Genomic DNA, 17,143 nt, shown 5'->3' on the forward strand with positions numbered 1-17,143 from the left:
CGTCGGGGTAGAATGGAACCGTCGTAGTGACAAGCTTCTTCTTGTTCTCCTTTGAGGGTGGAGATACCTGGAGAGCAGCTTGACGAGCCTTTATCTCGTTTGCTTCCTTTTTCCTTGTGATCCGTGTCCATTTTTCTGTAGAAGAGGTGGACAACGGAGTTCTCCAGGTAGTCAGATCCTCTGCTCTCGGCTGGCAGGAGGTAGTCTTCGCTCGGAGCGCTGGAGGTTGCGCTTTTTCCTGCTTTGCTCTGACTTTCCTGGAGATTGTTGAGGAAGGCTTTCTCTCCGGCGGATCCGCGATGCGATGTAGAGTTCCTTCTTCGTCTGCCACGGATGAAATGGTTCCGAAGCAGAATACGAATCCAGGGCGGAGGATGATCTTGTGTTGGAAAGTGATGGCCATTGAGCTAGCTTGGATCAGTGACACACCCCCTACCTGGCGTGCCAACTGTCGGTGTTTTGGGTCCGACCGCGCACCCGGGGTTGCCCCTCGAGGTGCTTTTTGGAGTAGGACAGTGTTACCGACTGTAGTTCGATGGTTCGTGCCAGAGGCACGAGAAACAGTAGACAATCTTGTACAGGTTCGGGCCACTTTGAGATGCGTAATACCCTACGTCCTAGTGTGGATCTTTTGTGTGGTGGGTTACAAGGGAGTTCTCTAGTTTGGGAGATGCTAGAGAGTTGAGTAGATGGCTGAGGAGTGAGATGTTTTCGAGGGGATGCCCCTAGGCCTTATATACTCGACCGTGGGGCGTTACATACGGATATGATAACAACGTGAGCCTAAGTAATAGTGAACCGACTGAGCCTATCTTCCTATAATTCTGCCAACTTATCACCATTCAGTTCCAATGCCTGAGGATGCAGCGCGGGAAAGTCGTGTTACTGCTATGGATGTTGCTCGAATCTGTTGGGCCGTATGAGCTCGAGTTGATCCGATCTTGTGTCGATCCACTTCGCCAAGTGTCCCTCCCCAGGCCCATGAAGGGATGGCCTTGCGAAACATCGGGTCCAGAGCCTTTTGCGAGGTCTTCTAACCTTCTAGTGGACCCGGGGGATATCTGTCCCCCACAGTGTGTGTGTGGGTCGGCACCACTGTTGGGCTGCCGACTCATTAGGGTTAGGGTTGAGTCTATATATTGTAACCCCTTCTCTATGCAATAGATCATTTTCACTTCACTATTCTACATGGTATCAAAGGATTAGGTTTAGGGTTTTCCTCCCACCTCCCACTGCAGCCACCGGCGGCTTCCTCCCACCCCACAGCCGTCGCCTGCCATCGCTGCCCCCGGGAGGCCCAACCTTCCCTCTCGGGGGCGGCCTCCCAGCTCCACAGCCGCACACCGCGCCATGCTTGCAGTAACACCAATCCAGAGCGAGGCAAATCTACCGAGATCCGCTTCACAGAGGAGAGGGAGATCGCCATGGTGGTGGCGCTGGGACCCGACCGGTTCTACGGCAGCGGCCTGCGGAGGCCGCGCTTCTACCCAGGCGACCGCGTGGACCCACCGGCGTCCATCACCGACCCTCTCCTCGACTGGGCGTGCAAGGCGCACTGGTCCATGGGCGGCTTCGACGTGAAGAACCTCCGCCTGTAGGGCCGCATCGAGGGCTCCATCGATAAGCTCCACCGTCGAGCGCGCCGCGATGCACGGGCCAAGACCAAGGCCCGCTCCGCTGGCCACGTGCCCGCCTCGCTGTCCCCACTCAACTTCGAGGACGAGGCAAAGGAGGTGGTGGTGGCGTCGGAGCGGGGGAGCTCCCCCAGAGCTTGCGCTCTGCCGGCCCTCTGCCACGGCCGTCGAGCCTCCTCCCCTCCCTCTCTCTCTCTCTCCAGCCGACCGCCGAGCCTCCTCTCCTCCTTCCTCCTCTCCGGCCGCCGCTGCTCCCGTACGGTCGAGGGCCAGACCACGCCGCTATTGGCCCGCGACAGGCCAGACCCTCCCCCAGTGCGCCGCCCTCCCATGGCAGCCACTGCCGGCCGTGCCCGACGGTTCCTCCTCGGCGTATGTGCCCCCAGCTCAGCGCCCTTCCCGGTGTCCGCGCCCCCACGTGCAGGCCTTCTCCTCCTCGCGCGTGCTGTGCAGCCACCGCAATGCTGCCATCACCGGGCCTAGTGCAACCTCGCCCTTTGAGCTTCTCATGTCGCCTGTGCCGTCAACACCCCTTGCCAAGTCCGGCGCAGGCCCCTGCCCGGCTAGACCCGCCCCGCCGCCCACCCCTTCATCGCCTTCGTTGGATCTGTCGCTGCCGCGGCCTTCCCGGTCGGATCCACCTTGCTGCGGACTTCTAGGATCGATCCGCCGTCCCTTTGGCCGGATCGCGTCTTCCGTCCAAATCCGTCGCTGTCGTGGCCTTCCCGGCCGGATCCGACGTTCCCCTTCTACTCTGCCGCGGGCACGGACACCATGACCGGCGTAGACGTGTGCGCTGTCGTCGGCCTCCTTGGCAGGGCTCCTTGACGTCCTTACGATCGAAGAAGCAGGAATGTCGCCCTGCTGGTGCTCTTTTGTCGTGTCGCCCTGCCGACAGTTGACGCTCGAACGTCGACCCCTCCCGAAGAACAGGCTTCTGCTGCGTCTCCCGACCACGACCACCTCGACTTCTGCTACCTCGACATCTAGGGGCTATCGTCTTCTTGGAGCACACACCGGTCTCTACTCCAGCCGCAACATTCGCACCATCACGACGCTGCGACTGCGGGGGGGATTTCAACCCTTCGGCTCCTACCTTTGGCCTCTACTCCATCTCATCGTGTGTGGTGCCCCCGTTGCGACTGTGGGAGATGTTAGACTGTCTGTGTGAGTGTGTGTGGGCCGGCACCACTGTTGGGCTGTCGGCCCATTAGGGTTAAGATTAAGTCTATATATTATAACCTCTTCTCTATGCAATAGATCATTTTCACTTCACTATTCTAGTCTTAAAAGAAGTGTATAGAAAACAGTTATTCACATCTCGGAACTTTGACTTATTAATTCTGTTATGTTTTAACTCTAACCTACTTACTAAAAAGGCTTTATTATCCTTGTATAGCAATTGCAGCATCCGTTGCCAGCACTAGCTCTGCGGTTTGTTAAATATGCAAGGACAATTCGAGACTTCCAGTTCCAGCCCTCCTAGTGCAAACATAAGTTTGTTAGCTTTAGCTCTACTATGAGTTCCATCTGCGGGTGAAGCTCCAGTAGTGCGGAACATTTGCACATTTGTTTTGCAAACATTAGTCACAAACGCAGAACTGACGGTCAAGTTGAAGACAACGAGAGTCATCTGTGCTGCTGACTTAAAGCCAATATGAAAATTTTCTAAATTACATTCTACTGGATAACTTGAACTTTTGTGTGTCATGGAAGGTACAATCACATCTTAGTTGTCATAGATTCAACCCATCCTAGTTTGCGTGTGTGCGGTGCGGCAACCAAACAAACCATGCTTCAACGCTCCGTGCATACAGCTGCACGCACTCGTCCACCAACCAAACACGCGGTTAGTTTTCCTGTTCATTCAGCACAAACTGAAGCAGACAATACCCATGGTCCGAGTACAGAAAAAGAATTAACAGGTATCAATAACCATGATTAGTAGGCTCTCAAGTGAAAACTGCACAACACCCTGGAGAACCAAGAAGCGGTCACCTAATGCGGGCCTAGTGTGGTACAGAGTCAATTATATGACGGTGTTATCAGTCGTACAGTGAAGAAACCTTGTGAATATATCTAATCTCTATCAGGTGTAGGCATGTGATCTGAACCCCTGCTGCCATCTGTCCTTGCTGGGGAGCCCTTGTGCCTTGTTATGTTTCGACAGAACCTACAGCGGAATCAGGCAAAGGTAATTAGACCATCTGTAACGAAACGAGGGATAATTCTGCCAGAGCTCAAACAGCAGGTAAGTGGACTTGGAGAGGGAAGGGCACATACATATCCAGCTCTTCTTCCTTTCCCTTGATTTCACAGGACCAAAGTACTGGGTCCACATTCTTGGGCAAGGATTCTTGAAGTTTGGACCCCTCACTTAGCCACTGCTCAGCTTTATTGCACTCATTGTCAACCTAACAGTGGCAACCAAGCCATCATCAGAAACACAAGTTAGCCGCGGTAGTATGGTGCTATACATGAAAGAAAAAAAGGATAGATCCAGTGCCGGAGACCCCCATATGAGTGGGGTCTAGGTAGAGGTGGTAATGGGCTCTAGATTTTACACCATAAAATTTAAGGATCGCGGATTAGGATCGGGCTCTATTTCTATTTATTTTGAACTAAAATTATTTAATGCCTTAACTTATTTTGAAGAAACATTTGGATCGTGATCCCTCACCACCCCTAGGTCTAGGAAAAGGATAAACCAAAGAAAACTTGCCCTTCTCAGGTGGTATACATCAAAGAATGAAGGTAATTAAACTGAAACACTGTAATCAACGGCTATCGAGTATTTATTCAGTAGTCTTGAGCATTTTAAAAGATCATCAGTGTTGTAATTCAGCAAAGAAGAATGATACTCCATATATTCAACTGTGTGGTCTTTCGCAAAATCAATTTGCTGAAACTAGAACAGTAGACCACTTAAATAGTTATGTCAATCCAGATCAAAGATGAACCCTAAATAACTTACAGCATCCCTTTCAGGTGCGGATAATGACTTGGCAGCCATTCTGTGGTCAACAATGCACTTCAAAAGCTCCCTTGCGATTTCAGCTCTCACTTCGTCATCATTACAACGATTTTCAATTGGATCTACAAGCTTTAAATATAAACATAGACATAAACATAAGTTACATGAAAAGGTGCAAGAGATGAAGAATCAAACAGAAGCAGATTATCCACACTTAGTGTAGAATAGAATGGCTATTTAGACTACTTCTGGAATGTTAAATTACTGACTATAACAAAAGAATTTTCTACAGGTTCCTTTTTTTTTAATTTTTTTCAGGCAACTTGGATCAAGATTATATCATTCCTGATGTTTCTTCCACCTACAGACAGCTGTTCATCTTCTTTTCCAAGGCCCCTAGCCCCTACCACTCACCTCCAGCCCTGGCAGCATAACCGCTGCCGGGGCTGCACAACCACGCCAATCTGGTAGCCAGAGTTACCCCTGGCCCAACACTTCGCATCCAGATGTCCACCACCACCCACGGCCAGCTGCTATCACTGACTAACCACCCCTGCCCTCTGAACCACCTGCAGCAGCAGTGGGCCTGCATGCCAACCCCAACCCGTTTTTAAGTCCAGCAGTCATGAAGCCAGCCTAACTCCAGCCACTGATGCAGGTGATGATGATTAATTGACGCCAATTTCAAGCATCTAAACTATAGGAAATATGGAGTACTGTAATCCAAATAGAAAATATTCAAAGATTATCCCTTTTCTGGATGCAATGATGCCATTTGTAGCTTTACTATATATGGCATGTACCTAACTTTTCTTTCATGCAAACCGGGGGCATGATAGTTCACAACTGAGCTGCCTGACAAAGTGTAAGAACAGCACAAGTGAAAGCCTTTTCCTTTTTATCTGTAATCTACTAGCAATACGGTAAGCATCAAAGTAAAACATTTCCATGCAACAATAGCTTTTGTACAAGAAATAGTTATTATCTCCATCAAAGTAGATAAGACCATCTTACAACAATTTAGAGTATGGAATATACCATGACAATTCACAAAACAGCAGACTGCACCAAGATGCACAGCTGATAGGGCAGTCAAAACAGGATGTGACTGAGAAAATCAGAAAAGACTACACAGAAAAGAACACAAAAGTATATTTACAAAAGTTGGAAAAGATGTAACAAATCTGAATGCATGCAGACAGAAAGATCGACAAGAATTTCCTTTTACCTTTTTCAGCTCCTCAAGTTTGCTACTGTAAACCACTTCTGTCTCATCATCACCTTCTTCATAAAGCCAATCTTCAGTCTGTTGTAAATTAAATGAGATTTGTTCCCTTTCTGAATCAGTAGCAAAGCTCCGGTACCTCTCAGAAAGCTAAAAACAATTTATAAGCCAAAAAATAGTTCTGGAAAAAAAGTAAAAAGGTTGCAGATCTACCTTGTTACGGGTGTCATATACATAAGATTCTAATGCATTCTTCCTGTCCTTTGTCCGTTCCATAAGTTTATCCTGATAAGCCAATTGGTGCTCTTGCTCCTGAGCTTCCAGCAGTTCCTGCTTGCTCATTGCACAACAGATGTACTCAGTGATTGGCAACTCCTGCCGCTGGATAGACCTTTCACTTCTTGACTTGTGACCCTGCATATAATAACAGTGAGGCACTGGGCATAATTAACTAATCCTAAGATACCTTCAACAGAGTTCACAAGGTTCTTGCAAATTTATCATCTTAAATAGTTAAAATGGCACAGTAAATCCAATTGGTATAGAAACAATGGAAGCAAAATGCTGCATTCTTGCTAGGTATTTTAACACAATTTAGTGCTTATTGAAAACAACGATACAAGAGAGCCAGCTGATGGTGATTGAGGATATACAAGAATATATTGTGGTAATTTAGGCAAACAAACATAAACCCATGCTCAGTATGTCATTAAATAATACCATGTCATCACCGCTGGTATCCACCTCCATATGGTCAGCAGAAGTTGCATTCCTTTGATAATCATCTATCAACTGAGGAATTTTTAAAAGTTAAGAGTCGTATATACCAACTGTAAGTTATAACTAAAAGCTAGCTATGACAAAGAAAATTGACACTCACAGCAGCAGATTCAACTGAAACCAAACCATGTAAATTCAAACGAATTTTTACTTTGACTTTAGAAGCTTCCATATGTGCTTGGAATGGGCCAATCTGCAACAAGAATATTTGAATGAATTATAAATAAAGATTAAAAAAACTCGACCTACAAGGCTAAGACAGCCCCCGGTTATTGTAGTAAGAAGACATTCTCATGCAAATCGAGAAAACCCCCCAAACTCCTACCACACCCATACACAGTAGCACGTAACCCATGTGAGAACGACCGCGAGGGCCAGGTCTTAGACCTATGCTTTGTCATGGGACAGACGAGAGGATTTTTTAACCCTTGCCTGAAATTCACTCTCAGAGGAGTCGGACTCAAGGGCTGAGGAGTGCTACTCAGAACACCAACCAACTCAACTAGAGACCATTTTACTATAAACAATATTGTAACAAAACAAGATTTTAGATACATCAAACAGTAAGGGCAGTACAGCATCATTGATGAATCACTAGGGATTGTAGCCATCATGTGACAGGCATGATTAGCACTAACCATGAAAAAATGGAAGTTTTCAAGAAAGCATCAAGATTTATGTAGAGTTAGCATAAACTTTTGGCCTGAGAACCCAGAGTTCAGATTGAAAAAAAGTTGATAGAGTAAAACATTTTTTTTGCAAGAGTATATCAAAGAATGAACATAGGTAGTAAACACACACACAAGACCTCACATAACACAGGTGCGTGCTTTTCAATTGACCGCAAATGTGTGTACTCTGTACTACAATCAGTTGACACCAACACTGATTCTACTACTCAAACCTTGGCAAGCTGGTCATAACCCCAGCACTTGCCATCTGACAGCAGAGCATGATTCCCAGAACAGTTGTGTTTAAGTACATTACTGTCAACTAAGAAGACATTATCCAGTCTGCCGTGGCAGATCAAATCACACTTCATGTAATCATGTCGCTTGTTCTTTATCGCACATCCCAGTGCTCCTTTTTCTGCTAACACATATTGATTCTACAGAATGGATTGACAAAATTTCCCTCCCAGACAACATATTTTCTGGAAACCCTGTAATTCCAGTGCCATGTTTTTACAAGAAAGTGCTCAGACTTTAATTTACAACTGGTGAACCATGTACTAAGTTGAAGACATACATTTGTAAAGAGACAAGAATGCATAATATAAACTCAACATGATCATTTGTAAATTATTATTCACATATATTTGATCACTCTAGAAGTTTAATTCATTGACACCAAGCACAAGTGTCCACAAGGCCCTCAAGTCCTCAGCAGAAGACCTACAAGCTATACAATATTGCAGCATTCATTTGTTAAAAGGCCAGCAACACATATGAAAAACTTAGGTGCAACACTCCAAAGTTACTTTTGACATTGTAAGATAAGAAAGGAGGTAAGCATTCACAAACATTTACACAGAAACATTGCTGGTGATGAAATGAACTATCACAGTCTCACAAGTTAAAATAATACAGTGCTGATATAGAGGTCATACATTATTATTATTGGAAGAATCAAACAGAACAGACATCTGGAGCAAAAGACTACAGATCAACAAGCAAAAAGCATACCTGAAAACTACCGATGTCTGTTGAGGTACCAGGAGGCAATTCATTCGCATCCACATAATAGGCATCAAAACTAAAACTGTCGTTCTTCTGTAGAGTAATGATCTTAACACTGGGAAAGGGCAGGCCTCTCCGGAACAATGCATCACTTGACAATGTTGAAACTGGGCCGTCACTAGTATAAAATCCTATGGAAGCAGGGATTGCATCGTGCACCTGAAATACAATGAATGTGTCAACTCTCACTATACAACCAGCAGTCTCTCATGCTCCACATAACATATAGCTTAAACAGATGTTGAATTTGACAAGATAAAGTGCAGTCATACCTCGTATTCCCGAACACGGAACGTAGGACTAAGCATTGCACATTGTAATGCACACCCCCGAGCCACACACTCACTTGAATTGAGTGTGCGACTAGGTTCTTTTCTGAAGAATTCCTTAAGCACCTTGGCAATGGCAGGCACACGAGAACCTGACCCAACGAGTTCCACAGAATGCAGCCTCTCCAATCCAATCCTTGAATCTGTCACCGCCCTGTTGCAAGGTTCAACAACCCTCTCCAGCAGCCTGGCACATAGCTTCTCGAAGTCCTCCCTTCGGATCACCCCCCTCACATCCTTCTCCTCTATCAGGCACTCAATGTTCACCACAGCCTCCGCGTTCGCGCTCAGAACCTTCTTCGCCTTCTCACAGGCTGCCCTCAACCTCATACTGGCCTTGACATTTCCTGTGACATCAATCATGTACCTGTCTTTGAACTCCTCGGCGAAATGCTCGAACAGCACCTCGTCGAAGTCCCTGCCCCCGAGGTCTGCATCGAACCCGTGAGACAGCACCTTCATCCCCGACATGTCGAAAGAGACGACCGCGACCTGTGTGTCGCATTGGCCGACGTCCACGAACGCGACACAGGTGGGACCCCCGGAGCCGCCGAGGTCGGAGCGGTAGAGGCCGTAGCCAAGCGCGGTGGCGGCGAGGTCGTGCATGAGGCGGAGCGGCCTGAGCCCCGCGATGGCGGCGGCGTCGAGGTAGGCTCGGCGCTGCGCTTGAGTGAAGTAGCAGGGCACGGAGATCACGCAGTCGGCTACGGGGGCGCCGCCGAGGTCGGCCTCCGCGAGCTGCTTGAGGTAGGCCAGCAGCATGGAGAGGAGGTGGGTCGGCGAGAGCGCGATGCGGCGGCCGATGTGGTCGGCGTGGACGACAGCGCCGCCACCGACGGCAGCGGGGAAGGGGAGGCGGGACAGGTCGCGGAGTAGGGAGGAGTCCGGGTGCCTCCCCGTGGCGCCCATGAGAAGGCGCTTGACGCTGGAGAAGGGGGCGTGCGCGGACGAGGCGGACGCGGCGTGGCAGCCGATGAGGCGCGCGTTGCGGGAGAAGGCGATGGCGGCGGGGGACTCGCGCTTGGACTCGGCGTTGAGGAGCACGTCGATGCCCCGCTGCCGCGCCGCCGCCGCCACCAGGGTGTCGTTGCCGACGTCGAAGCCGACCACGCTCATCGCCACCGATTTGGGGTTCGATCGGCGCGAATGGGGGAGGCGGGGTGCGATTTGGGGCGCGGTGGATGTAGTTGGAGATGAACCAGAGCGGTGCGCCGGAGGGAGAGGGTACGGTCGGCGCACGCCGCGGTGGTTGTTGGGCGAGGAGGAGCCGGCCCGTGCTTACTCGGCTGTCGCCGACACGTAGGGCCGGTTTCTTTTGCCTACTGCGGGGACGTGGCTCGGCCCTTTTTTCTCTCGGCTCCTTAGTAATTTTGAGCTGTGTTTGATACGTAATCCAACAAATTCGAACTAGCATTTAATTTAGTGTGTGTTTGTTTCCCTTTTAAACTATACTAGATCAGGTGGCGCCCATTCGGGCGCCCTATCCAACACACTATCCAGCACAGAAAGGCATCCATTCAGCACAAGGAAAAACAGGAGTAAGACGCCGCATAAGGACAAACCATAACGGGAGGTATATATATAGTATTGGGAGCTATAGTCCGGCCAATCCACATAATTATGTATATAAACCTAACGCAGTGAACTATAAATGCATCTCTTCATCCAAAAAAGTGAGCACATCATCTGTCATGTGTTCAAACTCCAGGTTTGTCGAGGCTACAAACAACAAATACAAGAATGTGAGTATAAAAGCTCCATAAATACATGTGTCATGTTCCATCCACCAAAAAAAATTGGCATATGAAATCTTCTAATTCACAAGTACCAGATATCGAATGTCCTTATTATCTATCCATATGACTATGAGGTACCTCAAGTAAACTGTTTTCTAAAATTTACACTATTCTTGGCTTTGACATGCATGTGGTCAAACTTTCTCGCAGTAAGGCATGTGGTCAAATTTACACTATTCTTGGCTTTCACTCGATAACACAAAATGGTACTACTTGAACTGATTAATGTCTTAGTCCTCAAATCAGGAACACACAATGGAATTTTGTTGGCGTTACTAAGGCAGTAAGGCATCAACATTTAGGATCATTTTTAACACTCTATTCTGTAAGTGACATGGAAGATATACTTCTCCAAAGAACTTTTTTCTCAAAATAGTTCTAGGTAATGCAAATTTTAATCCTCAGCTATTGTGCATAAGCCAGACATAATCTTGTCATAATTTGGTACTTGAACAAATGTTAAATAAATATTGTTTACAAGTAACAATATACAGTACAACGCAAAAACATTCACGTACATGAAAACAAACGATGATCTTTTTATCATTATCACTGTGAATAAAATGAATGATAATATGCTTTTCTTCAAAACTGTATTATCAGCTGGCGGTGTTTTTCAAATCTAAGTTGGACCAGCTATTAGTGAAAGTGTGATTTATCTCCCCCACCAAAGAGGTGACCATCATTTACCATGAATGTGCCTAAACGGCAAACAAGTTCAAACAACCTCTAAAGTCCATCATCAATAGTTCTGTCACATAGCCATGCATGATATATGCAGTCAAACAAACACAAAAGCAACTATATGAATAGGCAAACCTAGAACAACTTCCTTTTAATTGCTGCATGTTTACCTCCTATCTGCAGAAATTTCTGGGGTTCTTCTACCTGCTCAATGTTGTTAGATTACCATTAAACTTGATGTCACTCAACATGTAATCAGAAGCAGGGGAACATCAGGGACATGCAGATTATCTCACCTGATGGTAGGTTTTGCCATTCTCTGTATCGTAGATCCAGCGACCAACAACCCGGACTCATAGCGCCTGGTTGTGCTTCTTGGCCTTGACATCTTGCACTATGACCTCCAGCGGTTGCGGACCTGTGCAAAGAATGAATCCTCATGTACCCACATTTCCATGTTATATTGTTCAAACTTCAAACAATCCAGGTTGATTTTAATATGTCTCTATGAACACAACAGTGTTTGAGAATTAACATCCACATATGTATTTTACTATAAATAACTATTCCTTTCAGTAATCTACCACAGAAATCCACAATACAATGGTCACAAACAAGGAAAGGCGTTTATCCATAAAAGTAATGATGGTGTCTTAGGTTTTGCATCAGGTAAACAAAGATACTTTCGTACAAACATGACTGTCATCGGTACAGTGTTCTAGGGTCACTAATCATGGCCAAGCTGATCGAAACAAAACAGGCTCACATATACTTAGCCACTTCGAACTTTTTTAAAAATTTCAAATGTTAATTTTGAAATATGCATGTGCAAAGATAAAGGAGAAGATAAAGACTGAACCCGTCACGAAAACATGGGCAGCAGGGATAGTGTTGTGGTGGGTTTTGGTCACCAGCAAAGGCCCCAACGAAGACATGGGCAGCAGGGATAGTGTTGTGGTCGCCCTAGTACTCACGCTCGCGGGGTGAAAGAGAAACAACAAGCTGGTGTGTAGGCAGGAGCATGGTTCTTCTAGGGCGCTGTTTACAGAAAGGTGTTGTTTACATTACTTTTTTTAAAGGGAGCTGAACCTGAGTGATTCTCACCTTTGAATGTGTAAAAGTCCTGTAGACTGTTACCAAAAACTGAAACTGGCACATAAAACCTGTTTAGATATAAAAAAATGAAATGTTAGATTACAGAGAACAATAAACAATTTCATGTTAGAACTGAACACCAGCACAATTTTTCTTAACTAAAAGAACCCAAGCCTCTATTGTCTTTCTCCAAACCAATTGGTGAAAGTTGCAGCTCAACAATCACATTTAATCCACCAGACCACCACACACCTAGGGCATCAGAGAAACATACTTGAACATCACTTACTATTTTACTAACTAAGAGCAAGAAAGTAGCAAGTGTTACTCAGAACATGAGCCCTTTATACGCATAGTCGAATCTCAGATGTGAAAACGTAAACTCGATGAACAAGCATTATCCATTAACCAAGCTCAAAATGCATCTGGCATCCGACCAATAACATCAACCAATAACGGTCAAGCAGTTAGTAATAGTGGCCATCATCAGAACGTAGAGCGAGTAAAACGAATTCAAAATTTGACACTTTATAAACCAAATCAGAAAGTTGGTCGTACTGAGGTTGCAACTATTACCGCAGAGTTAAACAAAGGGGATGAATAGTAGTTAAACAAAAACAATATAAAATGATGCAGAAAACATATATATCTTAAGAAACAAACGAGATGAATAGTCAAATATAAAAGGTATGGAATGATGCAGAAAACATATATATGCTGAACTGTCATGAGCTCTATTATTAACCTTAGTATTTGGTTTAAAAATGTCTCGGTCCATAATTTGGGGCTATTTGGGACAGCTTCACCAGTAAAACAACGAATCTGAATCTAAGATTCACCATAGAGCACTGCTCTCCAGGTCAATAGATACCAATTTTATAAAGCAACAAATATCTAAAAATAAATTAGATGGCACTTCGCACAATGCAGCCATTTATAATATAAGTTCTTCCAGAACACATTGACTTTTGAAATAGACAAAAAATCAAATAACTCATCTACTTAGAAAGCTCACAAATATGCTTAAAACGAAGCTGTAGCAGATGTCAAACGGTTATTCCTGAAGAGATGGTGCTCTAGATTTCCATGGGGCATAAATTCATATACTAACTGCGTTTGGTTATCCTCAAAATAATAACCAATTAGTCTGAACATGTTCGGATGTTTCAGATTTCCTAGAAAGCTAACCTCTGCCTGAGAAACTAAACAAAAGGTCCGTTTAGGATTTGGTGAAACAAATCTGATGTGAGATGATACTGTCAAATGACATGGATACAGCGAAAAATGACAATTTGAAGGATGTGAAAGATTTGGAAGGTGCCAGAGAGTGGCGTACAGAATCCTTTGTTTCTCGTCCGTAAACTGCTTGACATATACAAACACCAGCACCTGGCTTGAGAACACAAGAAAAATAATCACTTTAGATTCGATTTGGCTAGTAAAGCAATGTCGATGCAGTGACCAGACAACAGAAAAAAAATTGCGAACTGAGACAGAGCACAGCAGAGCACAACCTGCGGGGCACGGGGAAGAACATGGCGGTGTTGGGGGTGGGGTAGCGGCGGCGTGGGGAGGAAGAGGGCGAGGCGACGCCGCACGTGGTGGAGAGCGAGGAGGATTCTTTGGGGTCCGTCTGTGTGACAATTGCATGCTTGCAAAAGGATGATTTCATCGTAAAGCTCCAAATCTGTCAAATAAACATTTGGCGAAACAAAAATGTCAGAACAACATAGGGAGAAAGTGATTTAGAAGAACGTGTGAAATTAAACAACTGAAACAAATGGAAAGCTCTAGGCATTAAGAATTTCTCAGATTTCAGAAGAACAAATAAAGTTTGTTAGTATGTATTATATACATCCAGAGTTTCTCCTATGATATGACTAAGGTTGTACTAAGAAGCTAAGACTGAGTCCTTTGTACTACATATAATCCTTCTACACAACTACCATACACACTTTAATAAATGGTTCTTCATAAAAACATCAGAGGAACTAAAAGCTACTGCATAAAACATTTTTTACCTCACAGAGCCTTCTTCTAGGAGAAAAAATTGAATATATGAAAGAAGACAGAATAAACAATAGAATGATCTTGTTATTATACATCAAATTACAAAGGAACCCATAAAGTAGGGTCACATTTCAGCACAAATAAGGCATTAAGAAAAATAAATTGACATATTAAACCAGAAACGGATGCAAGTTGCACCCCCACATAGGTTCGATAATAATATATGAAGGCAAGATTGCAGTTATTATCCACAGAGACTGAGATGATAGTGGTAGGCGAGTGTGCACTGCAGTGGTCTTTGATTCACCAACCGTGGAGGCATTCATTGAGGCTCCTGTTCTCCATATGATCGAAGACGAGGAACCTAAAACGTTCCACCCCAGCCCAGCCATATCCAAAGGTGAATCTCACCAATCCGCAGAAGCAGAGATAGAGAGCGGTGGGGAGGGAAGGAAGAAAGGGTCGGAGGGCGGAAGGGCACGGGCCTTGCGTGGTGGGCTAGCGCGAAGCCACGCAGCCTGACGACGTGGCGGTGGTTGAGGCGGGCCAGCAGCTGCAGCTCCAGGTAGAAGGCGTCCGTGGGCCCTCCTCCCTCTCCCTGGCGGTGGTCGTCGTCGTGGCGGAGCCTGACGACGGTGGCGACAAGGCCGCCGACGAAGCGCGCCCTATAGGCCGTGCCGGCGGCGTCGAGCACCGCGGTGAAGCCGCGCGTGGCGGCCTCCACCTCCTTGGGCATGAACCGCCTGACGAACGGCAGGGTACCTGTTGGGTGGGGTTCCGGTTTCGCTAGGGCGTGGATGATGGATTTGATTACTCACCAGACGGGGGAGAGAGAGACTGGGGGAGGGAGGGCAGGAGAGGAGATGAGAGGAGGGAGAGTGGCGTACGCGTGCCGCCGAGGCAGAGGCGGTGGAGGCAGCAGCCCATGTCAGTGTCACCGAACGACAGGCGGGAGGCACACCCGGGACCGGAGTCGGAGGTGCGGTGGGTCAGAGTCGGACAGGAAGGATGGACTTGGCAGTGGATCAGTGAGGGAGGAGCGGACGAGACGCGAACGACTCAGTCGAATTGGATAAAAATTTCGGGTCCGTGAACAGACCACACGTCGGCACGCGAGTGGTCGAGATCCCACCAGGTGCGGGGAGGCGCCCAAACCGGGTGGAGTTTTAATAACTCCGATAAGTTGGATTAGTGAAAAAATAGTAAGATAAAATATCACTTTAGTACTACAAATAAACTGAAATAAGCTAGCAATGAGTAGCTTATTTCAGCTTATTTGTAATCTTAAAGTAATATTTTATCCTCGTACCATTCCACCATAATCCAATTTATATAATCTAGGAGGAAACAAATAGGACCTTAGTTTAAAATTTGTTGAATTATATAATTTGGACAGATTATAATTTCAAACAAACGCCCCCTAATCATGGTCATCAGTCACACTTTGATCATGTTTTTTGGTGGTAGGATTATATAATCTAGCTTATTTTATATAGATTATATAATTCAGTTTATCTAATCGTATTAGAGATATTTGTTTACATAAATTATTAATAGATAAAAAGGCAAACAATAATATAAAATACTTCCACCGTTCTAATTTATATTTTATTTAACTTTTTTATACCAAATTTGATTAGCTCATCTTATTATTTTTTAAAAAAATAGAAAATTCAAAACCATATTTAAGTATATTATATTCTAAATAATATCACAGTAAAATTTAATAATAATATAATTTTTTGAATAAGACGAGTTGAACAAACTTAGGGTAAAAAGTCTAACAAACTATAAATTGAAATGTTGAGAGTAAGTATCTATGACCTGCTTATGGATTATCATAATCTAGATATCTAGGTTATGTAATTCACTTCAATAATATGTATTGTTTGTTTGCCTCTTAACTTGTATAAGATAGATTATATAATCTATAGGATACACTATGATTATTCAGACTAACTAATCTTTTAAAGTAAAGCCTGGCAGCTCCTCTTTATCTACTATATTAAAGCTTGGTTCTACACTTTTTATCGCCGTCGTGCTTCCCCATATTTAGATGGTAAAAATGTTAAAAATTATAAATGTTGGCACCAATCTGGGCGTCAATCACTGCGATGAGTACCGACGGTGGTGCTCTCTAGAGAGGCCAATCATTGCGATGAGTACGCGGCCTGGGGATTTGCGCGACACCGGCTATCAGATTTTCAGTACTGTGAAATTTCCCTCATCTTATCCAATAACGTGAGACATCTTGTGCCAAATTGTTAGCTCTGCAATTCTCAACTCTGGATATATGCCGAATGTTGAATTCATCAAAAGAATGGATTATATCCCAACATTTCTCAAGATAAGTATTTAGAGTACCATCTAAACATTGATATTCTTCTAGAATCTGCTGGACAACTAGCTGAGAATCACCAAATGGTCTCACATGCTTTACTCCCATACAATTTAGAAGTTCCAAACCGAATAAGAGGGCCTCATATTCGGCTTGATTGTTAGTGCAATAAGTTTTCAATCGGCTAGAGAAGTCGAAGGAGGCGTTACTTGGTGAAACAAACACAATGCCAATTCCTTATCCTTCGTTGCAAACCGATCCATCAAAATACAGAGTACAGGGAGTAACAGTGAAATACGTCATGTCTAGTTTACGAGTACCATCAATCTGATGTTCTACAATAAAATCTACTACGGCCTGGCCTCTCATAGATTTTAGTGACATAGGCCAAGTCATACTCTATAAGTGCATAAGCCCATTTACCAACTCTACCACTAATGATTGGGTTTTGCAACATGTATTTGATCACATCGGTTTCACCAGAAACAGTGCAAGGACTAGACAATAGATAACACCTACACTTGGTGCATGCATAAAAT

The 17,143-nt window shown here is 45.1% G+C and overlaps 2 protein-coding genes across 3 annotated transcripts; both read right to left on the reverse strand.

The window, feature by feature from the left end:
- Window positions 1-3,464: 3,464 nt before the first annotated feature.
- On the reverse strand, window positions 3,465-10,035 carry LOC103626279 (heat shock 70 kDa protein 16). Of its 2 annotated transcripts, none has more exons than XM_008646666.3 (9): window positions 8,625-10,035; window positions 8,299-8,511; window positions 6,714-6,806; window positions 6,554-6,625; window positions 6,047-6,247; window positions 5,837-5,983; window positions 4,609-4,737; window positions 3,918-4,048; window positions 3,465-3,807 (listed from the first exon to the last, which is right to left on the reverse strand). In XM_008646666.3, the coding sequence occupies exons 1-9, from the start codon at window positions 9,795-9,797 to the stop codon at window positions 3,714-3,716; spliced, it is 2,253 nt and encodes a 750-aa protein (XP_008644888.1). In that variant the 5' UTR covers window positions 9,798-10,035; the 3' UTR covers window positions 3,465-3,713. The 2 variants fall into 2 exon arrangements, with proteins under 2 accessions (XP_008644888.1, XP_008644889.1); XM_008646667.3 differs by having other exon boundaries at window positions 5,837-5,914; window positions 8,625-10,015.
- A 1,479-nt stretch (window positions 10,036-11,514) lies between these two features.
- Window positions 11,515-15,193, reverse strand: LOC109939671 (uncharacterized). The gene is made up of 8 exons (XM_020537976.1): window positions 15,154-15,193; window positions 14,752-15,028; window positions 14,578-14,630; window positions 14,026-14,027; window positions 13,771-13,943; window positions 13,593-13,649; window positions 12,266-12,324; window positions 11,515-11,579 (listed from the first exon to the last, which is right to left on the reverse strand). The coding sequence occupies exons 1-8, from the start codon at window positions 15,191-15,193 to the stop codon at window positions 11,515-11,517; spliced, it is 726 nt and encodes a 241-aa protein (XP_020393565.1).
- Between the last annotated feature and the right edge of the window lie 1,950 nt (window positions 15,194-17,143).

This window comes from Zea mays, chromosome 5, assembly GCF_902167145.1.
Source record: "Zea mays cultivar B73 chromosome 5, Zm-B73-REFERENCE-NAM-5.0, whole genome shotgun sequence".
Classification (NCBI taxonomy): domain Eukaryota; kingdom Viridiplantae; phylum Streptophyta; class Magnoliopsida; order Poales; family Poaceae; genus Zea; species Zea mays.

Excerpts from the sequence above, each read along its gene's own strand:
- LOC103626279 (XM_008646666.3), bottom strand. The coding sequence starts at position 9,797 with ATGAGCGTGGTCGGCTTCGACGTCGGCAACGACACCCTGGTGGCGGCG. Across the intron at positions 6,626-6,713 it reads TTTCAGTTGAATCTGCTGCT|TTGATAGATGATTATCAAAG; the intron begins GTGAGTGTCAAT and ends AAAATTCCTCAG. Across the intron at positions 4,049-4,608 it reads CCGCACCTGAAAGGGATGCT|GTTGACAATGAGTGCAATAA; the intron begins GTAAGTTATTTA and ends TGCCACTGTTAG.
- LOC109939671 (XM_020537976.1), bottom strand. The coding sequence starts at position 15,193 with ATGGGCTGCTGCCTCCACCGCCTCTGCCTCGGCGGCACGC. Across the intron at positions 14,631-14,751 it reads GCGCTAGCCCACCACGCAAG|GTTCCTCGTCTTCGATCATA; the intron begins GCCCGTGCCCTT and ends GGAACGTTTTAG. Across the intron at positions 13,650-13,770 it reads TTCTTCCCCGTGCCCCGCAG|CCAGGTGCTGGTGTTTGTAT; the intron begins GTTGTGCTCTGC and ends TGTGTTCTCAAG.